At 40.2% G+C, this 25,871-nt stretch overlaps 1 protein-coding gene across 1 annotated transcript in view; it reads left to right on the top strand.

The window, feature by feature from the left end:
- TBC1D22A (TBC1 domain family member 22A) overlaps window positions 1–25,871 on the top strand; it is a 407,989-nt gene that overhangs the window by 307,005 nt on the left and 75,113 nt on the right. The window contains exon 12 of the mRNA XM_069976977.1: window positions 18,575–18,670. Coding sequence (XP_069833078.1) covers window positions 18,575–18,670 — 96 coding nt within the window. The remainder of the gene's footprint in view (window positions 1–18,574; window positions 18,671–25,871) is intronic.

Raw genomic sequence — 25,871 nt, 5'->3', positions numbered from 1 at the left:
CGTGCAAACTGCGGAATGGCGAAGGATAACCCTTTGTGCATTCCGCAGCTGGCACCCACCGGCGGACTGATGCGGGCGCATGTCTCCACCCGTGTCATAGACTCCATTCTATGCACGGGCGGAATCCGTCGTCCATCCAAAGAATGAACACGTTGGACGGAGAGCGGAATCCGCCCGTGCATAGAATGGAGTCTATGACACGTGTGGAGACGTGCGCCTGCATCAGTCCGCCGGTGGGTGCCAGCTGTGGAATGCACGAAGGGTTATCTGTCGCGATTCCGCAGTGTGCATGTACCCTTAGAGTGTATGTAGGAAGGGACACCCGAATCCAGCCCCCAGATGCCCCCTTCCCCCCCATCCTTGGAGTTAGTGGGGAGATCGTCCGGGAACTGATCTTCCCACTGCTGGATAAAGGTTACCACCTGTACGGGGATAACTTTTATACCAGCACCCCCCTCTTCCAGTCCCTCGCTGCCCTGTAGCTTGCGGCACGATCCGAAAATATCAGAAGTAGTAATAGCGCCCTAATATTTAGCAGCCATGGAGCGGACCCAGCGCTTCTGGATATGAAGTACCCCGTATCGCACCAGGACAACATTTTCCAGGTGACGTCCCCCACACTGGAGAAAGGGAGACCCCAGAAGAAGGGCAGAGTGTGGGGTAACAGGGGGATCAGGAAGGACACTATTTTCCAGTGTGATACCTGTCCTGATCCCCCCGGCCTCTGCATACTGGATCGCTCCAAGGTGCACCACACGTCACTGGGGTTCTACATTATCTAAATTCTGTCCCTTATTCCTATTTCAGGGGTCACGTTGATCCGGGGATTATTCTGATCGCCATTATGGAGTCGGGAAGGAATTTTTCCCTGTGATGAGGCTACTGTCGTCTGCCTCACGAGGGTTTTTTGCCTTCCTCTGGATCAACACAGGTTGAGTTTGATGGACACCTGTCATTTCCAACCTTATAAACTAATAATTGGCCTAATACCACCAAATAAATTAGAATGGTCCCTTTTCCCCAGCTAAATAGGTATGGCCGCAATTCCCATTAGAGGAAGCCATGATGCAATTACAAAGCCTCTGTGCGGCCAGGACAGTAGAAACCCCCCACAAGTGACCCCATTCTGGAAACTACACCCCATAAGGAATCTAACAAGTGGGGCAGCGGGTATATGGCCCCCTGGTGACGGCCACATTTGGGACGTGAAAATGAAAAAAATTGTATTTTTTATTTTCTCGGCACATGTTCTACGTAAGTGCCCGTCACCAGTGGGGTCCATATGCTCACTGTACCCCTTGTTGGATTCCTTATGGGGTGTAGTTTCCAGAATAGGGTCACTTGTTGGGGGTTTCTACTGTCCTGGCAGCACAGGAGCTTTGTAATTGCGACATGGCCTCCATCCTCCATTCCAGCCTCTAAATGGCGCTCTGTCCCTTTGGTGACTTGCCCTGTGCCCATATGGCACATTATGCCCACATGTGGGGTATTTTCGTACTCAGGGGACACTACCCTACACGTTTTGTGTTCATTTTCTTTTTTAACCCCTTGTGGAAATGGAAAAAAATCAAGGCTAGACCAACATTTAGTGTAATTTTTGTAAAATTTTTACTCTAAATTATTAATCTTGTCATGTTTTTTCATTTTCACAAGGGGTTAAAAGATAAAAAAAAACATTTAATGTGTAGAGCAATTTCCCCTGAGTATGGAAATACCCCACATGTGGACATAAAGCGCCATGCGGGTGCAGGGTGAGCCTCCGAAGGGAAGAAGCGCCATTTGGTTTTTGAAGGCTGGATTTGGATGGAATGGATTCCGAGGGGCCATGTTGCATTCAAAAGGCCCCTGTGTTGCCAAGACAGTTGAAATCCCCCACAAGTGACCCCATTATGGAAACTGCACCCCTCAAGGAATGTAACAAGGGGTGTAGTGAGCATATGGACCCCACTGGTGACGGACACAAATGTAAAACAATGTGGCGTGAAAATGAAATATTACATTTTTTACACTATAATGTTGGTTTAGCCTTGAATATATCATTTTCACAAGGGGTTAAAAGAGGAGAAAAAAAACAAAATGTGTAGCGCAATTTCCCCCGAGTCCGTAAATACCCCACATGTGGACATAAAGCGCCATGTGGGCGCAGGGCAAGCCTCCGAAGGGAAGGAGCGCCATTTCGTTTTTGAAGGCTGGATTTGGATGGAATGGATTTTGAGGGGCCATGTTGCATTCAAAAGGCCTCTGTGTTGCCAAGACAGTTGAAACCCCCCACAAGTGACCCCATTATGGAAACTACACCCCTCAAGGAATGTAACAAGGGGTGTAGTGAGCATATGGACCCCACTGGTGACGGGCACAAATGTGGAACAATGTGGCGTGAAAATGAAATATTACATTTTTTACACTATAATGTTGGTTTAGCCTTGAATTTATCATTTTCACAAGGGGTTAAAAGAGAAAAAAACACACAATATATGTAGAGCAATTTCCCCCGAGTCCGTAAATACCCCACATGTAGACATAAAGCGTCATGTGGGCGCAGGGCAAGCCTCCGAAGGGAAGGAGCGCCATTTGGATTTTGGAGGTTGGATTTGGCTAGAATGGATGATGAACGCCATGTCGCATTTACAGAGCCAGGACAGTAGAAACCCCCCACAAGTGACCCCATTCTGGAAACTGCACCCCTCAAGGAATCTAACAAGGGGTGCAGTGAGGATATGAACCCCTTGATGACGGGCACATTTGTGCCATGAAAGTGAAAAAATGAAATTTTTCCCTTTCACGTCACATTGTTCCACATTTGTGCCCGTCACCAGTGGGGTCCATATGCTCACTGCACCCCCTGTTAGATTCCTTGAGGGGTGTAGTTTCCAGAATGGAATCACTTGTGGGGGGTTTCCAGTGTCTTGGCAGCACGAGGGCTCTGTAAATGCGACATGGCCCTTGAAATCCTTTCCAGTGAAATTCAGCTTCCAAAAGCCAATTGGCGCTCCTTCCCTTTGGAGGCTTGTCCTGCGCCCCCTTGGCACTTTATCGCCACATGTGGGGTATTTCTGTACTCGGGAGAAACTGCGCTACACATTTTTTGTCTTTTTTTGCCTCTTATCCCTTTAAGAAAATGAAAAATTGAAGGCTAGAACAACGTTTTAGTGTAAAAAATAAATTTTTCTTTTTTCACGCCATATTGTTCGGAAAATCTGTGAAGCACCTGTGGGGTCCAGATGCTCACCGCACCCCTTGTTACATTCCTTGAGGGGTGTAGTTTTCTAAATCGTGTCCCTTTAGGGGTGTTTTTTAGGTTTTGACACCCCAGAGCCTCTGCCAACCTGAAGTGGTACAGTCAAAAATGACCAAATATAACGGAGGCGTTGAAATTCACTAGGCGCTCCCTTATATCTGAGGCTTGTGGTTGCGTCAAATAGCGCAATAGGGTCACATATGGGGTATTTCTATAAACTGCAGAAACGGGGCAATAATTATTGGGGTGCATTTCTCTGGTAATAGGTTTATAATTATGAAAAATATTGGATTACAATAAAATCTCTGCACAGAAAATTAAAATTTTCAAATTCCTTACACACTTAGCTTTTATTTCTGTGACTCCCCTAAAGGGTTAAAACACTTTCTGGATGTGCTTTTGCAGAGTTTGGGGGGTGCAGTTTCTGAAATGGGGTGCTTTGTGGGGCTTTCTAACATACAGGCCCCTCAAATACACTTTAAACCTGAACAGGTCCCTAAAAATATCTGATTTTGAAATTTTACTGAAAATTTGGAAATTTGCTGCTAATGTTTTAAGCTTCCTATCGTCTAAAAAAAATGAAAGATAGTTTAATAAATGCCGCCAACATAAAGTAGACATGTTGCTAATGCTATTTAATATATAATTTATGTGGTATAACCACTTTCTGTATACGCAAAAAAGTTTCAAAGTTGGAAAAATGCATTTTTTCACATTTTTTCACATTATTTGGTTTTTTTTCATAAAGATTTGTTATGAGTATCGACTCCAATTTACCAGAAATGTAAAGTACAATATGTCACGAGAAAACAATCTCAGAATCAGCCGGATAGGTAAAAGCATCCCGAAGGTATTAATGACTAAAGTGACACTGGTCATATTCATAAAATTTGTCTCTGTCATTAAGGCCATTTCAGGCTCTGTCCTTAAGGGGTTAAAGAGTCACTGTCGTATTTTTTTTTTTGCAGAAATCAATAGTCCAGACGATTTTAAGAAACTTTGTAATTGGGTTTATTAGCCAAATCTGCCATTATCTGCATGTAAAAAGCCTTTTCCCAGGTCCCCCCTCCTTCCTCTTTTTCATCCACTCTGAAAAATCTGAAAATTGTGACTTGTTGCAGGAGACGTACCCTGTCTGTTCTAGGGAGAGGGGAGGGGGGAGGAGGAAGGAGGGAGTTAGCCGGCAGCAGAAAGCAGATAACAGAGGATTACAGGCAGGGAGCTGGGTGACAGCTGTAATCCCAGCTCAGACAGGTCACTGGTGATGGTCAGAACAGATAATGAGTGAGGGATTTGTAGATTAACTCTTTGTTGTCCTGTTTTGGTCTTTTCTTTAGCTCTCTCCATAGGAGAACAATGAAGACGGGGGGAGAGCTTCAAACTGCTTTTTCATGATAAAAATGCATTTTTCGGATAATAAACCCAATTACAAAGTTTCTTAAAATCGCCTGGACTATTGATTTCTGCAAAAAAAAAATTCACGACAGTGACACTTTAAATCTTTGGCAGATAACCTGTCAGATAATCTTTCTGTGTAAAAGGGCCCTTAGTATGTGTGTATTTGAGGTTGGAGAAATGACATTTTACAACCTGTCAGGGAATGGAGTTGATTTGAATAATAACAATCTGTGTGGAGCATGATGCAGTATATTGCTGCTGTATAAGTAATGGGATCTAACATTTTTTTAGAACTCCCATATAAAAGTTCAGAGGTCAGACCTTTTTTTTTTTTTTTTTTAATATTTACTACTATGTCAAGACTATGTACACTTTTGTTAACCAAACCAAGTTTAATTTAGTCTGATCCTGAAGGTGTGTATTAGTCTTCCCACTGCCTCTTCTTTTTGAACTACAGACAGTAAAAGAGCAACAGAAATGCTGGATCAATAATATTACATAATTGTTATTTATATAGCAACAACATATCCCGCAGCACTTAACGATTTTAACATATACAGCAAAAAATCTGATTTTACAACTATCAAGTCCAATCATGAGGAGTGGGGGCCCTGCTCACAGCTCACAAAGCTTAGGGTAGGCTCACATCTAATCATGCCTAGTTAATAAATGCATCCATCTATATTAATTGTACAAATTGGCATTAACAAATGTCATTGTCATCCATTTGCAGATCCGTTAACATCCGTTTTTTTTTGTTTGTTTTTTTTATTTTTATTTATTTAACTCCTCTACCTGCTTCTAGCTGCAACTAACTATACAGAAACCAGGAAAACATGTAAAAAATACCAAGATTATAACAGAACACTTCCCAAAAGATGATCACTGATGATTTTCTGCACTTTTCTTTTTTGTATGGTCTGGCAGCTATTTTGGATGGACTGGGCTGATCATGTGACTTGGCTCTATCTCCTGTTTTCACACTCTCTCTCTACCGTGCATGCTCAGTGTAGATAATTGACAATTACACCTAAGTTGCAGACAGAAGGCAATGGAAACACCTTCAGCTTTGATCCGTCACCATTGACGTTAATGGAAGAAAATAGTGCAAAAAAAATTTGTGCACAAGCAAATTTTGTGTCTGTTCAAAAAAACACAACACTGACGGATTTGATGCGAATGGAGTACAACTAGGTCAAATGGAGCACAAAAAAGAGACATTATAATTAGAGATGAGCGAACCGGGTTCGGGTTCGAGTCGATCCGAACCCGAACGATCGGCATTTGATTAGTGGGGGCTGCTGAAGTTGGATAAAGCTCTAAGGTTGTCTGGAAAACATGGATACAGCCAATGACTATATCCATGTTTTCCACATAGCCTTAGGGTTTTATCCAACTTCAGCAGCCACCGCTAATCAAATGCTGAAAGTTTGGGTTCGGATGGACTCGAGCATGCTCGAGGATTGCTCATCTCTAATTATAATAAATAGCGAGTATGACGTATCCGCTGATTTCTATTTTTCAGTGATCAGAACAGAAAAGAGAAACAGAAATGTGCCAGGGGGTTGAACACTGGTGTGAACCTAGCCTTACAATATTTTAGAAAATAGGTTTGAAACAAAAGGCATTATGATTTTTACAATATTTCAGTCATCTTTTAAAAGAAAGTGGTAGTGTACTTAAAGGGTTTATCCATTGCTACAAAAATATGGCCACTTTCTTTCAGAGACCACACGATTCTTGTCTCCAGTTCAGGTGCGGTTTGCAATTAAGCTCCATTCACTTCAAAGGAACTGAGCAGCAAGACCCCGCCTAAGCTGGAGACAAGAGTGCTGTCTCTGGAAGAAAGTGGCCATGTTTTTGTAGTGCTGGATAACCCCTTTAAAGTTGGATGAGCCAGTCACCAGTTAGTATTATGTGTGTACAGGTATAAAGTGTATGGAGTGTTAGTGGATACAATTGAATGCAGTGGAATTGAAAATAGGGTGCATGACTAGTTAGAAAATGTGATAGCCTGTGTTTTCAGGGCACATTAACCCCTTAACGACAAAGGGCGTATAGGTACGCCCTATTGCCGGTAAGGGCGTTCAGAGCGGGGCCGCGCGGCGACCCCGCTCTGAACCGCAGCGGTCCCGGGTGCCGCGTGTAGCCCGGGACCGTAGGTATTAGCGGGCACGGTCCGATCGCCGTGCCCGCTAATACAGTAATCAGATGCAGCTGTCAAACATGACAGCTGCATCCGATTACCGGATCCAGCATCTCCCTGGTGTCTAGTGGCGGAGATCGCTCCTCCGGGATGTTATCCTGGAGAAGCGATCTCCGTTTCTGAAGCCGGCCGGGGACCGCTCCAAGATGGCGCCGTCCCCGACTCGGCACTTGTTTGTTTCCGGCTGCAGCAGCCGAAAGCAAACGAGTGCCGATCTCATGGATCTCTGCAGCATATCTATGCTGCAGAGATCTCAATGAGAGATCACAGTGTATATACTAGAAGTCCCCCAGGGGGGCTTCTAGTATATGTGTAAGAAAAATAAGAAAAGTGTTGTTGTGAATAAAAAGCCCCCTCCCCTAATAAAAGTCTGAATCACCCCCCTTTTCCCAGGTTATAAATAAAAGTAAATAAATAAATAAACAAACATGTTTGCTATCGCCGCGTGCGTAATCGCCCGAACTATTAATTAATCACTTTCCTGATCTCGTACGGTAAACGGCGTAAGCGCCAAAAAATCCCAAAGTGCAAAATTGCGCATTTTTGGTCGCATCAAATCCAGAAAAATTGTAATAAAAAGCGATCAAAAAGTCGTATATGCGCAATCAAGGTACCGATAGAAAGAACACATCATGGTGCAAAAAATGACACCTGACACAGCCCCATAGACCAAAGGATAAAAGCGCTATAAGCCTGTGAATGGAGCCGTTTTAAGTGACGTATATTTGTTGACAATGGTTTGAATTTTTTACAGGCCATCCGATACAATATAAATTATACATGTTACATATCGTTTTAATCGTAACTACTTGAGGGACGTGCATAACAAGTCAGTTTTACCCCAGGGCGAATGGCGTAAAAACACATTTCCCCCAAATAAACAAAATGCGTTTTTTTTTTCAATTTCACAACACTTTGAATTTTTTTCTGGTTTCGCAGTGTACTTTATGCAAAAATTCAGCCTGTCATTGCAAAGTACAATTAGTGACGCAAAAAATAAGGGCTCATGTGGGTTTCTAGGTGGAAAAATGCAAGTGCTATGGCCTTTTATGCACAAGGAGGAAAAAACGAAAACGCAAAAATCGAAATTGGCTCTGTCCTTAAGGGGTTAAACATGGTAAATGTTCAGAATGAGTGTGATTGTTCTGGGTATTACACTTAAGTGAGCCTGTGCAGCAGTACAGTAGTCCTGGAGACTATAATTAGGGTCCCTTTACACGCACAGATAAATATTTTAATCGCTTAATCTGCAATGAAAAGTCGTTAATGCGATTGTCTATAAGATAGTAATTACGTTTGTGTATATTCTGTGAATATTCATAATTGCATTCATATCTATAAACTGTGTATATATGAGTGTTTACACTGAAATACTTAAACGATTAGCAATGATTTTAAGGTCAGTTCAAAAGATCCAATCAATGACATACAAACACATTTTTGCGGTTTCCGCATTTACACCAGATGATTAAAATTTAAATTCAAACAATTAAATGATTTTTTGCACGATAATTGGCCATTTAGAGGACCAGATCATGGGCCATGTTAGTGTTAGGGCATTAGCAGAAAGACAGCTAGTGAGATGCTAGAGAAGAGGGAGCAGATGTAGCGAGTTGCAAAATGACATACTTGCTTTTTTTTGTAGTCTGTTACTATGTAAACACAGGTGTATTTGTAAAAAGAAAAACTGTACAATATTTGTTACTCGCAATGTCATCATAAAAATGTACATATCTTTGATTATTTAAATATGCAACTTCCTTTGTAAATGATACTTTCTCCCTACCTTTTAGCAGTTATATTTTCCTGTTATCTTTATCAGTCTCTTACTTTGTATTCATTTAACTTGCCATACATTTATTATGTAATGCAATAACCTCAAATCCTATTATCATGCACAATGCATACTATAATTTACAAATCTGACCCCATAGCTCATCACCCAAGAGACAATATAATAAAAAAGTACTCGTTGTTGTAAAATATGGTAATAGATGAATATCTGTAGGAATGGATATGATTGTGTTTTGTTTAATGGACTTACAATTTAATGCAGAAATCTCAGTGGTGCTATTGTTAAATATAAAAGGTAGGGAAAAACAGACATGCAAATGAGCCTGGTTCACAAAAAGAATGGAAACAATACTGGCAGTTTCTTTATTGTGTCCATTAATTAATGCCATATTACTCAGCTTCTCTGGGAAACAAGTAGAAAAGTAATTAAGATGATACATGAGGTAAGTAGTTTAGACATCAAAATGTAAAATATGTAATAATTATATTGTTAGATTGGGGTATAAGTTGTTTGTGATGGTGATAATTAATCTTCTCCTGCACAGGACTGCGTATTATTCAACCAGCTGGACTACCCTTCCAAGTAAATGGGACTAAGACACCCATTAATGTCTGTTAGCACCAAATAGAAAAGACTTGGATTCATACAAAGGCCCCATTATCACACTGCATTTAGGTGATAAAACCTAGTCTAGCCGTGTTTTAATGGAATTTGCCAAAATCTACAATTGTTAATGGATCTGAGCACTCAGTTGTGCTATCTTTCTACCCTTCTGGGTATAACAATTCATTCTACACAGTGCAGTTAAATCTGTAGTTATAAGCAGTACAATTATTTATTAACATTCCTACTGAGTTGTCGCTCTACCGCATGATTTCTGCTTCAGATTTTCCAAATAGTACACAGGGAAGTATATCTCTTGCATTTGATGCTTCTTTTGTTTCTTGCAAAGATATTGTAAAATCTGAGTCTTTATTTTCTAACTACGTTAAAATTTTCCCACCAACTCTCCTCCCCAAGCTCCTTGTATACTTCCTCCACTGACCAGCAGCTACGTGCCAAAGCCACAACTAGCTAGCTGTGTTTTTTAAAATCTATACTGTATGGGCAAAAGTATTGTGACACCTACACTTTACTTTAGGGCGTTTCAGTCTAAAACCATAGACATTATCATCGAGTTTTTAATGCCTTTATTAAGGCATTTGCACTTTTAATGGTCTTCATTTTTCAGGGAAGAATTTATGCAAAAGGTTTGAGTGTGTTTGTTGGAATCTTTTCCCATTTCTAGAAAAGATAGCCTTGCTCATCATCTCTGTTCTAATCTTAAAGGTGTTTGATAGGGTTAAGGTCGGGGCTTTGTGCAGGCAAGTCACCAAGGTCGCCCAGCTACTGTATGTCTTTATGGACCTTGCTTTGTGTGCTTGGGCATAGTCATACTGGAACAGAAAAGGACTGAACCCAAACTGTCCCCACCAACCTTACACTTGTCCAAAGTGTCTTGGTATTACTGAAGCATTAAGATTTTAGGAATACTTCTATGTAAATATCGGGGGGGGGGGGGGTATAAAGACCAGCTGGCCCCTCCCTTTTACATGGGCACACAGGATTTATTGAGTGGCACGTGCCTCTACATAAACTATATGCAAAGGAGCTCCCCATGCACTGGAAGTGTAATCTGTGGTAAATTTGGCGCACGCAAAGGCCTCAACCACTGTCCGAATGTCTGAATACATGGATTTTTTTTTTTTTACTTCCGCCAACTATTTGGATTAAAGATTTTTGCTGTTTTTCCTGAATTGTGGTTGTAGCTCATATTTGCTTTTCTCTGCTTCATTTTTTCTCAGAGCTTTTCACATAAATCTTAAGATTTTTTTCATAGCGACTTGTTTATAATTGTAAAATACAAATGATCTTTATCGATGCTGACAGATGGCTCTGTAAAAACGCACTCGTAGTCATATGAAATAAGTTCTGTAATAAGTCTTCTGGAAGGCTATACATCTGTCTAGTGAAATAGTTTAAACAAACTAAAGTGAGGTTCACCTTGGAGTTTCTGTTTGCTTATAACCGCTCTGTTGGTCAGTTTTTCTATAGGGTTTACATGTACCAGGAGTGGAAAAAGTTGTGTTCTTTGCAGCGTAATATGAATGTGCTGAATTAAAGTAAAGTAAAACATCAACATGTGAACACAGCCATAATGGGATGTATATGTAATAAAAAGTTTTGTGTAGATAATAGCAATATTACTTAAAGGGAATCTGTTAGCTGCAGTTTACTTTCCAAACAACACACTGTCATAAAGCTGTTAGGTCATGGAAACACATGGTACTGTACCTTTCATATATCTGTCTAGGCTTCCAGAATGTAGAAAAACGTTTTTTATTTTCTGGTCAACAAGGCTTTCCCAAGCTCCCGAATAGCTGCAAGCTAAAATGCCTCTTCCTCACCCCCCCCGGTTTGATTGATATCTGAAAGCTGAGTCTCATGCAGGCTCAGGTATAGGCAGGGGAGTAAGGAGGTGTTACAGCTTGCTGCACCTCAGGCGCTCGGGAAAGCCTCTTTGACTCTTTATAGTACATTCTCAAAAATAGAATAAAAGCATTTTTCTATGATCTGGAAGCACAATAGGATATATGAAAATGTACCATGTGTGCTAACAGTGTCAGTAAGTTGGAAGTGAATTACAGCTGACAGATTCCATTTAACAAATATCAAATGTGCGTTAAGCTGAAGCATGCCTGGTAAACTAAGTTTGATTGAAAGGCCTGAGAATTAAAGATTTTGTTTGGGGAAAATCAATACTTGGCTGGGCTGCAGGGGACATGTCGGTAATGCGTATTTACTTTTTCTATTCCCCCTGCTCCTATTGGATCCTAGGTCACCAGCCCTGCACCACTTCCTGTGTTTTTATAGCATAAGATGACGTTGCGCTCCCACCAGAAATGGTCACTCAACATATACTCTATATCGAGCACCTGTATCCTATGGAAGCGCAATGTCATCGGATGTTCTGAAAACAGAGGAAGTGGTGCAGAGCTGGAGGCCCAAAATCCAGCTGCGGCAGGGGAACAGGACAGATAAGTATGCTTTACTGACATGCCCCCCGCCGGACAACCTCTTTAAGTTATTTTTATTGCGCTGGCTTACAGTACCTTAAAATGGGGAAATTGTTAAAGCGACTCTGTACCCACAATCTGACCCCCCCAAAACCACTTGTACCTTCGGATAGCTGCTTTTAATCCAAGATCTCTCCTGGGGTCCGTTCGGCAGGTGATGCAGTTATTGTCCTAAAAAATACTTTTAAACTTGAAGCCCATGCCAAACGGGAGTATCTGTGCCCTAACTTTGCACCACCCCTCCGTCCCTCCTCCCCACCCTCTTCATCATTAGGAATGCCACCAGAACATTCTCTCCATGCTGAACACTGCACAGGTCCTTAACGATCCAGCCCATGTCCTGGGCTAAACAGGTGGGGAATAGGAGGCAATCTGCCTGGAGCATTCCTAATGATGAGGAGGGTGGGGAGGAGGGACAGAGAGGTGGTGCAAAGTTAGGGCACAGATACTCCAGTTTGGCACAGGCTTCAAGTTTAAAAGTATTTTTTTTAAGACAATAACTGCATCACCTGCCAAACGGACGGCAGGACAGATCTTTGATTAAAAGCAGCTATCCGAAGGTACAAGTAGTTTGGGGGGGTCAGATTGTGGGTACAGAGTCGCTTTAAAAATGTTTGGGGCAGATGCAATCCTAAAAATACTTTGTGGGTGGAGTTCTCAAGACCCTCATCTATATGTCTGGGAAAGAATAGCATACAATTTAGGACATACTAAAAATGTTAAGATCTGTAGAAATGTCACAAATTAGTAACACACAGAGTTCTTGCTGCAAAAATATCTGCCAGTTCTGTCCTTGACCTCATGCCATACTTGCCCATAAATATCCAGTAATCCTTCAACACTATATTCCCCATTATTTAAACTTGCTATACCATACTAAAATGGTAAGAAAAAAATCTTATTATCCATTTAACACTTCCAAAAGTGCTACAATGAAAGGTTGTATTTTGTACAGGTCCCACATAATTTTGCAGAGAAAGATCCAATAAAATACAGAATGTTCAGCTCACTAGAAATCATCGCTTCTATTTTTAACAGATAAGATATATCTAAACATCCAGTGGATATCATAGCTTGAAAAATCCAGCATTATATGTAATTGCGGGGTGATGCGCTCTAAATGACATACTAGATGTCTCAGTGTTTTGTACTGTCAGTGGTCGAACAATCTTGGTGTAGACAATAAGACTATATGTCCTGGAAGGTGTACAAATAATAAAATGTTAGCATTTGTAATGGTGGATTAAATATGTATTGTTAAAAAAACAAACCTCAGATTAACATTAATCTCTTTAATTCAAAGAATAATAATATACCATGAAAAAACACAGGGAAGAACTTTCCACCTGACACTATATTATTACAAATGATGAAATATACAGCCTGGGATGGTCATGAGAAGAAAATAGTAATGTAATAATCTGCTGTAATAATCCACATACATTCTTCTCATATTATTGACTCTGGTGTCTTCTTATAATAAGTAAGGCGCATCAGGCTCCGAATATCATAGAGAAGAAGTGGGAAGCCTCTAGATAGAACCGTTACTTTTATTAGTGGAGATAATAGCTTTATCCGATGGGATATTGTAAGGCGGTGTTTACTTTAATAACAGAGGTTTTATGGAATACAAACAACCTTAATAGCTTCATTAATTTCTTGGCATGTTTAAGTTCCACAACATTACCCAACAAGCTTATTTCAGGGGTGCAGACTCTTGAAAAGCCGGGATGGGAGTTATACAACTGTATACTTATTCCCAGAATCTCTGTATGGAGTAGCACAAACAGGACATGTATATGCATTCTCTTGGGATGGCCCCACAGTAGATTGTTATATTGTAGATGCTTCAAGTGTCAATTCATGTTGCTCCAAAAATCTAAGGATTGTCTGCTTTACAATTCTGAAAACTAGAAATTCTGCATCACTTTACAATACTGAGTAGGGATGGTCCGAACCCTCTGAGGTTCGGGTTCGTATGAACCCGAACGCTCGGCATCAGATTCCCGCTGCCTGCCCGCTCCGTGGAGCGGGTGGATACAGCGGGAGGACCGCCTGGAAAACTGGGATACAGCCTATGGCTATGGCTGTATCCCAGTTTTCCAGGCTGTCCTCCCGCTGGATCCGCCCGCTGCACGGAGCAGGCAGACAGTGGGAATCATTACTGAGAGTTCGGGTTTGTACGAACCCGAACCGAACTCTGTTCGGACCATCCCTAATACTGAGGGTACATACATAGACAATGGGACATTACAGAATTACACACTAGTTACTGAAACAAGAGGGATGAGGACCCTGCTAGGAAAAGCTTACAATCTATGAACAAAAAAGTATAATCTATGAAACTATTATAAAGTAAGTCTACGTTTAGGTAGGTCATCTAGACAGCACCAAGATATAGATTATCATAGTCATATGTAAATAAGCTGGAAGATCCCAGGAAGGTGTTCCCTGGGCCACAAGCCCAGCGCAGTACAGCCCATCCGTCCCCATACACCCCTCTTCCAGGCTTGTAACTACCCACCTTTGTTCTTGCCTAAGGAAGTCTCATGTAAGCATTGTAAGCTGCATGCGTATGGAAGCTGTTGTCTTCTGCAAATGGCAAACAAGCTCTGAGGCTTCCTGGAGAAGACAGCGTCTTTGCACATGTAGCACTCCATCTGGAGACAGCGCTTACATGAGACTTTCTAACACACTAAAAAGGATGTTTGGGGACAGATGGGCCGTACTGGGCAGGGCCCTTGGGGCCCGAGGAATGCCTTCCCATGCACTTCAATCACATTTGCCTGTGAATGAAAAAGGCTATCTTGTCATCAGAGTTGACAGTCAATAAAAAGGGTAATTTAGTGGGCAGATCTGTGCTGACAGGTCTTCTTTAAAATGTATTAAAGTGCATTTTACTGAATGGAAAGAACATGCAGCTGGGCTAATAAGTTTATAACATGTAATTATCTCTGTGTCCGCTTTATTTTATTACCCTTATTTAACATTTATAATGTTGCTGTGGTCGCTCTAGCACAAGATACAAGCCTGTTACAATGATTTCATTGACTGATGGGCCATTCTCAGTGGAACGTAAGAGATATAAACATCGCTAGACTACATTACAGGAGGTTTTGATATCACATTGTATTATGTTCTTGTTACGACTTTCATCCTTGTTCAGTATAACAAGAATAATGAACCCTGTGGACCATTTTTTTTCCTAACCATTCAGATACAGTCTAGCACATTCCAGGTGTAATACACGGAGGTCACTGTGTGTCAGTGTTTGTAGCAGCCAGAGAAATGAAGCTACTGATCCTGCAGCATCCTAAAGACAAGCATTATTAGAGCTATGCTTCTGTGTCTGTGCATGGTATAAAAGAACATTTAAATGGAACACTCTGGTTACAGTTTGCATGTTATATCAGGCAGTGGTCTCAATGATAACACCTTTCCTGCCCTATAGAGGCTGTCAGCAGCAGTCACCTAGACAAGTTGCTGATACCTAATGGAGGGGAAGCATCAAAGTATGTGTTAGAGAGGCACTGAGACATGAAGGTTTGTAGGTTTGCCCTCAGTTAGCCAAATATATTTTAACAGCAGCTTCTGTTCTATTAATGGAGTGTTCAGGGAGGATTTCAAAAAGCTACTACAACATTGGATTGCTCTATGATAAAGAATACAGGTTATCAATTTTTATTCACTATTAATTGTTCTTGACCTCAAACACACCAAGAGAGCTCTCTAACTTCAGAAACACTGTACTGTGTAGAAGTGACTGTCGTTTAGATATGCTCATATGCATGTCATGTAGTTTGACTGTTTTGTTTCAGAGAACATTTTCAGATATTTGCAGGAAGTCATTTTCCAGTTGCTGCTAACATTTTTTGAGACGTTCAAAACAGCATGTATTTCTTGAAACTGTAAAGCCATCTGCTTACATTTATTAGATAAGAGGAGACTAGAAGCTGCACAACGAGAACCTGCAATTTGCTATGCAGCAAGCGAGAGGGACTATGTTAGAAAAATAGAAAATAATGATACTTGTCTACGGCATTGCTTATTTGTGAGAACACCACTTCAACCAAATGTCTTAAAATAGTTTATAGTTGTTTCATGGGGTAGTGAGAAAAATAAATAATACTTTGCTGCAGTGGAATATAGCGCAGGGCTGTGCTGCATATTCTGCCCTAATGCTTATTGTGTTTAGGTTTTAGCTGTGCTTTAAGGTCCTATTTACTGTCTAGTGCGCACTTTAGGACACCACTTAAGGAGAAGGATTTATGTAAGCTGTAAAATTAATTTATTCCAGTAAATGCAGATGTGTGCGATTTATGGCGATCTACACAGTACTAATGTTTCTGAAAACAAAAAGGCTCTTGTATAGACTCTGAATTTTAAATGTGTTACATAGAAAAAATAAAGGACCAATAAGTTCATGCTGTTGATACTAAATGGGTTATAGTGACCCAGCAGAAAACAAGACTAAAACCGCAAGGACCAGTTTGTACAGTTTTCTTAGTTGGGAGAAATCTTTGCCAAGTCCATTAATGGGAATCGGATTCTATAGCTTGGCTCTATTAATGTGCTTATGGTTTCAGGATAAAGCCGCTATATATGTAAGAAAATTGCATCATTTCACAACTACTATATCAACAGCATTCTTGTAAAAAGAGTCTGTGTTCTGTTAAAGCCACTTGCAGAGCAACTGCAGCAAATTAGAAATTCATCATATTGCAGGATTAACCTTTGCAGAAATAGACTCTATATGGCCATGTTCAGACATTGAGGATTCTGTCAGGACTTTGGCTCTGATTCCATGGGATTAAAACTGTATAGCATGATAATTATTGCAGTGGGTTTTACATTGAAAATAAATCCGAAACTGAACCCAACTGAAATTCAGCTACCCTGCACCGTGCAGCTCACCGTTAGCTCTGCTGTATCTCTGTTAGATCCAGTTTCAGATTTCTGCCCCAGATTTTCTGAAAAATCTTCTAGGGATTTTGCCTATAACAAATCTAGACCATGTTACATTATATGATAAGGAATTCTTTGTTATACATCTCTCTTGTTGTATGGTTCCAACAAATTCTGTGCTACTGTACAAAGACTGCCATCATACACATCACTGTTCTCAGTAATGTTCACAAACTAATTTATCTATGATGTACATACATGCATACATACAGCACTAGAAGCCAGTAGAGCTATCGGTACCTTATGGTGTATGGAGGGAGCAACGTAGAGGATAAGCCTGGGTTCACTCTGCGTTTTTCCTATCCGTTCAACGTATCCGTTTTTAATTGGTTGCTTTTAACGGACAGAAAAACGTCAACACTATTTTTGTGTATGTCCTTTTCGACCTTTTTTAAAAAAAAATAAATAATGGAAGTCAATAGAAAACCGGACACAAACGGTGGCACACAATTATATCCATTTTGCATCTGTATTTTCCATAAAACGTATTCATTAAACGGATAGGAAAAATGCAGTGTGAACTTAGCCTAACAGAAATTGTCTGCAAATGTGTCATTGAACAGAATAAATTCCGATCCCAGTACAAAAACAGCGCTACACTTATCAGCTGGTTGTGTGTGGTAATACTATCCAGCTCCATTCACCTCAGTTAAGCTAACTTCCATAGATAGATAGCAAGCATAGTATTTTTCCTAAAGCATCCCATTTTCGTCATCTTGGATAACCCCTTCAACAGTACTAACCAATAAAATAAAGTGCTCAGACTAATACAATAAGTCACCAACTTCTCGTGCTTAAATGAAGAAGACTGTTATATTATATACTAGCCCAGTACAATGACTCATAATATATCACTGAAAATGAGGAGCTGCAGAAAGAAACAAGTGAATACCTTATTGCCATCATCTGTAGATTGATGGTGCTGGTGCCAAGGACCATGGACAGCTGCCATACTTTTACACTGCAGTCTAAGGAGCTGAGCCCATGCTGTCTGCCAGGGCAGACTACTGTATTACATAGCAAGGCTTCTGTTGGAGGGGGCTCCCTCTCTCACCCCATTGTTCTCCCACAACATAATAGCAGGGTATTGATATGTTTCTATGACAGGAGGGGTATTAGCCAGTTCTCCTATCTTACTATATCTATTAGACCTTCCAATAGGTTGTCCCTAACAGAATTTTTGCTGACAGGGAGCTCCTCTAACTGCCGCGGCTTTTTTGCTTCCAGTGATGATCAGCATCACAGCCTGCACAGCTCACAGACCACGCTGAATTGTGTTCTGAGGAAACCAGCGTCAGTATCACAGGCTGCATGTTAACCCTACCTACACTGAATTGCTGGCTGTAACGCCATGATGGCCAGTCAGTGGCTCATTTACATATCTGGTGCACAGGCCCAATCCCAGGAACATGGGAAGCTACAATGGTGGGACAAGCCTTGCTGGAAACCAGGAGTCAGCCGCACTTAGCGGAGTTTCCTGTTTTCCAGCAGTTAGTGTAGTGACCGGTCCACTTTACTATAGAATATTCTTTATCCTTAGTGAAGTCCATGCCTCTAATAATTTAGGCCATCATGAAAGCCTAGGGAGAACCATCACATTTTTAATTTTTAATTTTTTAATTTTTTTTTTCATAATTTTCCATCACCTCTGAGCAGCCTATATATTTTAATATATATAGGCCATTAATAAAATATGTTACTTTCATTTGTTTGTTGTATATTAGTGTCAGGGTGTTTCTAGTCTTCAAAGTAATTTTGCATTTATAGCCGTTAAAGCCATACTATATTGTGTAATTTATTGTTTTGTTTCTGTAAACCATTATATATAAAATATTTTTTTTTTTTCATCTTTTTAGTCTGAACCGGAAGGATTTTCCCACTTCCATTTATATGTATGTGCTGCCTTTCTAGTGAGATGGAGAAAAGAAATTCTGGAAGAAAAAGATTTTCATGTAAGTGATTCTGTTTTACTTGCTGTAACATACAAATGAAGCCACCGGTGGCTGTGCAGTCATTCCGCTCAACAAAGGGGCGTATGTCCAAATTGTAAAATATCTGGCCATTTGTAAACTTAACAATGTCACCTTTGGCATCACAGACTTTTCACATACAGGTGATTTGTTGTCAGCAGCAGCAGCGTTCCAAACCACAATTTACATCTGACGGTAATAGCCCTGTTAGATTACTTTAGTGAGAATTGTGTTAAATAGAGGTGATTTACTTGGCTCTCCTGTATATATGGCTGTACAGAATTATCCAATAGTGCTGGATATAATCTAATAAAGCTGCTTTTACGAGTTAATAAAGGAGATAGATAGATAGATAAAACAATTGTGTGCCTGTTGGTATTTTACAAAGTTAAAATTGAGTAACCAAGAAGAGAATTTAACAATAGTGAATACTATTTATTCTGTAAAATCTTACCTAATAGAGCCTAAATAAAGCTCCCTGGACTATCGTTTGTCACCCCCACCAATGAAAGTAAGCCATTTACACCTATATGTGAAGTATAAGATTTGTAGGTCTAGATTTGTGACTTTGTAGGTCATTTATGTCTGAGGATGTAGCACTCTAGGGTAATACATGGGATATTTGTAAAAAGTAGATTTAAGAGAATTGGATTAAAATTAAATATCTTTCTATTCTATGAAAAAAATCTGCTTCAATTATGTATTAATTTCTTTAATTTCTGTAAAACCATTAAAAAAGTGTTAAACTTTTTGAATACTTTGAGGGTGGCAAACCACAGCAATTTAAAAAAAAGGTTAAGGGAGACCCACCTATGCTTTGTGTTTATGTGAGAGAAATGGCCCCATAGACTTACAGTATGCATCTGTCTTGGTTACCTGACACAAAGCAGGGGGAAAAAAACTTAAGCACTGGCTTTTTCCACCTCGTTCTTATCGTTCATGGTCTAAACACTCAGACCCTGAGAGATAAAAACATATAATGTGTGTCTATCACACATCAAAAGTTTTCATTTATTTGTGAGGTAGTGCCCATTTAAAGGGATTCTGTTACCTTAACTGAAAGAGTTGTTCAGAGTTAGCAAATAGCTACGGTCATATAGAAAACATTAAACATCCTATGCATCCTGTGCGTTCCAATGGTGTCCTGCTGACTGCAGGCGCTACACTTCTGAGACGGACTCACCTAAGAAGTGACAGCTCACTCAGACACCAATTACAGACATCAATGCTGTCCAGTCTGTGATTGGCTGATGTCGGGATGTCCCTCCCAAGATGAGTCCGTCTCAGAAGTGAAGCATCTGTAGTCACCAGCAGGAGGACAACAGGAGACACCATCAGCAGGAGACAACAGGAGCACGGACAGGATGTTTATTATTTTCCATATGACCACAGCTATATAGGAATTATTTGCTAATGCCGGACAACCCCTTTGAGTGAGTTAGTAGAAAGATTAAACAACGCCAGTTCTAAAACAGCAATTTTATCTTTGTACCGTGCTTGCATTTTTTTGCTATAAGCCCACAAATGAAGGAGTCTAATGGTCTGTTTACACAGAGAGATTTATTTTACAAATTTTGGAAGCCAAAGCCAGAAATGGATTTGAAAACAGGAGAAATTTCAGTCTTTCCTTTATGATCTGATCCCTCTTTATAGTCTGTTCCTGGCTTTGGCTTCAAAAATCTGCCAGATAAATTTCTCTGTGTAAACGCACTATAAGTAGTCCTCTCCATTATGTTCCAGAGCTAAGTAGTCCTCTCCGTTATATTATAGAGCTATGTAATCCTCTCTATGCAGCAACATGCCCAGTTTGTAGGCTTACAACGGTGAAATGCAAAAGAGTAGAATGCTTCAAATTACAGATTTAGAATTCGCTTCCTTTATCCAATTTACAGATGACTTTGGTTCAAGGATGGGTGGTGGATTGGAGGTGACAGTCTTTTTAAGGCCAAAATTGTCTGAGAGGGTTAAAGAGAATGTATCACCACCACTGATGTGTCAGGCTTTGTAAATTATTATATCTTATAAAAAAAAAATATATACTATGTGTTGCCTTCCTTCTGTTATTCCTCTTAAAGGTTTATGAATAAATAAAAGGATTCAGGGTGCCCTCACACAAACAGGATCCGCAGCGGATTTCGTGCTGCAAATTCCTCAGTGAAATCTGCTGCAATCCTCTGTCCTGTTTACATACGCGCAGCCCCTTTCCACATAACCCAGCAGCTGCCAGGATAATACGTTACTTGCCCATGCTCCTGCTTGCTGTCTGCTGCGAGTATGTAAAGTCATAGATAGTGATAGGACACAGGATTGCACAGGATTTCGCTGCAGAACTTGCAACGTGAAATCCAGTGCGGATCCTGTACGTGTAAAGGCACCCTAAAAAAAGAATAATACAGTGATCTAGGATAAGGTGCTTCAGATTTGTTATTTTATGGGGAATGCAATGATTTAGTAACACAGACATATCAGGAGTTTATTAAGATTGGTGAAAGCTGTTCTATGCAGACTATCAAGCTTACATTAGGAAGGGATATGAAATGATATAGCACCAGCACCTGGCATGCTTGTGTATATGGTCACCTTGAGGCTTACATTCAAACAAATGCAGTACATTTTCAGCCAGTTAACTGCACTACTTCCTATGAATCATGACTCTAGGATAGGCAGAAAGATATCCTATATATCCATCATTGACTCCTAGCACTCTGTGTTAGACTGCCATAATGTTTATAGTTTCAGTGTTCACAGTAGCAGCAGACAACCATCTCTGAACTCCAGGAGCACTCTAGTCACTATCTATGTGTGGAAAATTATAATAGGAAAGTCATAAAAATCTTTGATGAAAGAGAATAGCTTTTAGGAGATAGATGAAATACTTCTGCAGAGTTTGCTGAATAATATTCACCATTTTCTAGGAGCTTGCTGTAGTCATTGCTTACTTTGCATGTCTCCTATAGGTTATAAAATTGTATGCCAAATCTAAATTTATTTCAAGAGTAGTTGTACTTTAGAGCATCGCTTAACTATATAGCCAGTGTAGTAAGTTACTTTTTATTGCGCTTAGAGCAGCATCTGCTGTACCTATCAGAACAGGTTTGTGATAACGCTGAACATTTATGTGTCTATGCAACTTTATCCTTACAGTACTTCTAAATAGTGGCTTGTGTGTTCTTCTTTGTTCTTGCACTAATATGGTTACTGCAAGTGTATTTGGTGCACTGAAGCCAAGGTTTTACGAGAGGCTCTGACTTTATGTTCTAGAAATTGAGATGCAGAAAGTAGCTGCGGCCAAAAACTGTGTTTTGGTTTAATTAGTATTTAAATCATATGCCATTTCACCTTTCACTGTTTTATGTGTGTATTAGCAATATTCGGGTATCTGTTAGCAAAATCACGGTAATAAAGTGCCTTTCATTTAATTGCCGACCTCAATCAAGGGAACATGTTCATTTTAAAGCCTTATTCACATAATAAATGGTAAAGATGTAGTATAAAATTTAGGTTTTGCTGTAAATTGTAACCATGCATAATAATTGTATTATTGAAAGATACCGCACAAAAGACTTGCATTACCAGTGTGGTGGAGCTTACATAACTAATAGAAAATGCATTTTAAGTGCTTAAATAAAAAGTTTCTTTTCTTAAAGGGTTTGCGAGTTATTTTACTTGTCTCCCCCCCCCCATAGGCTCCTAGAAAAATAACTTTTTGATATATTAGGGCTGCACAGAAAATAATAAACAGCCTATTTTCACCTACCTGGCTTCCTTGGTGGTCCTTTTGTCATGTCTTCTGGTCCCCCACTGAAAGCTCTTGCCACTACTTCCAAGATGAACTTATCTCGGCAGGGAAAATCTGCTCAGCCAATCACTGGCTATAGAGCTGTCCTGCTTCAGTCAGTGATTGGCTGAGCGGGCTCTTACTGCCAAGACAAGTCTGTTTCAGGAGTAGCCAGAGCATTCAGCAGGGGACTCGAAGACATGGCAGGAGGACTTTTGGGAGCATAATAGGTAAGAATAGGCTGCTTATTTTCTTTGCAGCCCCAGCAACATATCAAAAATACGGATTAGTTACCAGACCGCCAATGAGTACCTGACCTTTTGTAAAATAAATCATCGCCTCTCTGGCCCTCCATTGTGATGTAATGAGCAGCAATTTGCTGTGACCAGCCATTTTAACAGTGTTAGTCAGCTACAGCTGTGGTGTTTGGGATATTGTATGTTGAAATAGTTTATTGAAGGTTAAAAGTAATGTGTCTTCTAGACTTTTATTTTTTTAATCTGAGCATTTAGCGATATGCTTTACAGCAAGACCCATAGACTATAGGTACAATACACAAGGCCTGTCCCACTCAGATTAGTTGCCTTTCTAGAAGTCATTGTACAGGGATATGGATGCTGAATTGTGAGCAACAGCTATTGTGTGTATGTCTGTTATGTGTATACTTATATCACCTGTCACTAAACTCCTGTGTTGATAAGAAGGATACTGGGAGATCATCTCTCCAGAATAGGAAGTCTCAGCTTAGTTTTAAGCCTAATAGTGAGAATGAAAACTGAAAGATTTCAGTTTTTTTTTAATATATAGATAGTTTGATGGAAAATTAGAAAAGAAAATCACCAAAAAATATTGACATAGGAACTTGGTTTTAACAATAGCTTATGTTCTGATGTCACATTCCCTTTGAAAATCCATAGACTGAGAATATTGTAACCTGGCACCACTGACTAATAACCATAGTCATAAATATATTTCTGTGTCATTGGAATCAAACAACTATGTGTAAGCCCCCAGACAAAAAGATCATCAAATTATTATTTTGCCTATATTCATTGCTGAATTGTACCATCTGATGCATTAAAAATTTTGGGAAAACAGAACTCTTTTGTCCTTAAAATTAGAGATTACCCAAGATTAACATAGCTGCGTTCTTCCAAAAATAGGGCCACTTGCCCCCATTTCCTTTAATGGGATTTGGCTGCTTTACCAACCACAAACTAAGGATAAGAGTGGTGCTGTTTCTGGAAGAAATCAGCTTTGTTTGTTTAATCCTGGATAACCCCTTTAAAGCAATCCATGCTTGTCACATTTACCACAGCCATACCAGAACTGACCAATACCGCCATACTGTGACTGGATAACACTGTTATATCAGACCTGACCAGTACTGCCATACTGTGACTGGATAACACCGCCATACCAGACTTGACCATACTGCCATACTGTGACTGGATAACACCGCCATATCAGACCTGACCAAGACCACCATACCCCCCCCCCCCCCCCCCCCCCAAAAAAAAAAAAAAGACCAGATGCACCAAAAAAAAGGTAGGTGTCACCTGAAGCAGCCCTGAGATAATTACCCAATTGATTCCTCACCGTTCCAGTTGCAATGCGTTGTAGGTCCAGTGCTTGTGTCTACTTTCTGGTTCCTCACAACACAGTATATGCGACCTCTGCAAACAATCACTGTGTGTCACTTTCAAGGATAATATATAATTTTGCACTATGATAAATGTAACCTTTATTAAGAAGAAATGATGTCCCTGAAAAGGACTTAGTAAAACCAAACAATCGTATGGAGTACTACACCCTGGGCTACCAAATATTTTGCATGAAGGAGTTAAGCTTTTTGAACATGAACTTTTTAGACTCTCTGAACCTTGAACTCTTTTAGAGTAGAATAATACAAAACCTGCCATTAAATAATACAATTGTACTTACTGCAATGCCATGTTTTTTTCTGTCTTTAACATTTTCACGATGAAAGAAAGAAAAAAATATATATATTGCTCAGTATTCATCTGCATGGACAGCTGCTCTCTCTCTCTCACATTAGCTGCCAAGGTACCTAAACACTTTATCATAGTTATTACGTTCTTGAAATACCTGATGTTTCAGATTCCCATTTTCCTTGGCCTTCTTGTCTCAGCTAGGCCAGCTTGCCACTATTAATAGTTGTTTTTGTTTGATGTGCTTGTCTGTAGAATTGTTAAGTTGACAGTGATCCTTCCATGATTTGTGTCAGAGCATTAATAAAATAGCTTTGGTGCTGTCCTTACATTGCAAACATTGTTGCGTTTTAACGTGGTTCTTTATCGTAGTAGTGACTGGTAGATTCTCACATCTGTAGGTGTTAAAGACATTATGATAGAACATTTTTTTATTATTAAGAAAAAAAACTACTGATTACCTTTTTCCAAGGGCAGAATGTTTTGAACTAAACCATACCTACTCTACAAGTGGGAGGAATTTAGGCAATATAGGTAAAAAAAGTAAATGGGATGTTGTGTACAATGAAAAACATTCTCCCCTAGAAGCATTGTTTGGATGACTAGATCCCTTTATAATGTGCCGCCCACAATCTGACCCCCCTAAACTGACTCTGTACCCACAATCTGACCCCCCCCCCCCACCCAAACTGCTCGTACCTTCAGATAGCTGCTTTTAATCCAAGATCTGTCCTGGGTCCATTTGGCAGGTGATGCAGTTATTGTCCTAAAAAAAAACTTTTATACTTGTAGCCCTGTGTCGAATTGGCGTGGCCTAGAGTGTGTATGCCCTAGGATTGTGACACCCCTCCTCCCCACCCTCCTCATCATTAGGAATTCCCCTAGAACAATTTCTCCTAATCATCACCTGTGTGAACACTGCATGTGTGCTGGATTGTTAAGGCACCTGTGCAGTGTTTAGACAGGTAATGAATAGCAGAAATCCTGCCTGGTGCCTTTCTAATGATGAGTAGGAGGGATGGAGAGGCGGTGCAAACCTAATGCACAGACACTCTAGGTCACGCCAATTTGAAACAGGGCTGCAAGTTTAAAAGTTGTTTTTAGGGCAATAACTGCATCACCTGCTGAACAGACGCCAGGACAAATCTTAGATTTAAAGCAGCTATCTGAAGGTACAAGTGCTTTGTGGGGGTCAGATTGTGGGTACAGAGTCGCTTTAATATATGCTCGAAAAAGACCCTAGCGGACCCTGGAAATGTTGCTTTTATGTATCTTTTCATGTATCTTTTCAATTTTTCACATTTGGGCTTTGCTTCCATTCATCTGGCGTATTTACTATCCAGCCTGCAGGTCAAAGATCCGTTTTTTTGATCCACCAAATCCACATTGGATGGCCCATAAGTTTGCCGCTGTGCCCCATTTCAACCTCTGTACCAATCGATAGTACGTGAAT

Source organism: Dendropsophus ebraccatus, chromosome 1 (genome assembly GCF_027789765.1).
Source record: "Dendropsophus ebraccatus isolate aDenEbr1 chromosome 1, aDenEbr1.pat, whole genome shotgun sequence".
NCBI classification, from domain to species: Eukaryota; Metazoa; Chordata; class Amphibia; order Anura; family Hylidae; genus Dendropsophus; species Dendropsophus ebraccatus.
The sequence above is the reverse complement of the archived record's forward strand: the minus strand, read 5'-3'. Positions and strand labels throughout refer to the sequence as shown.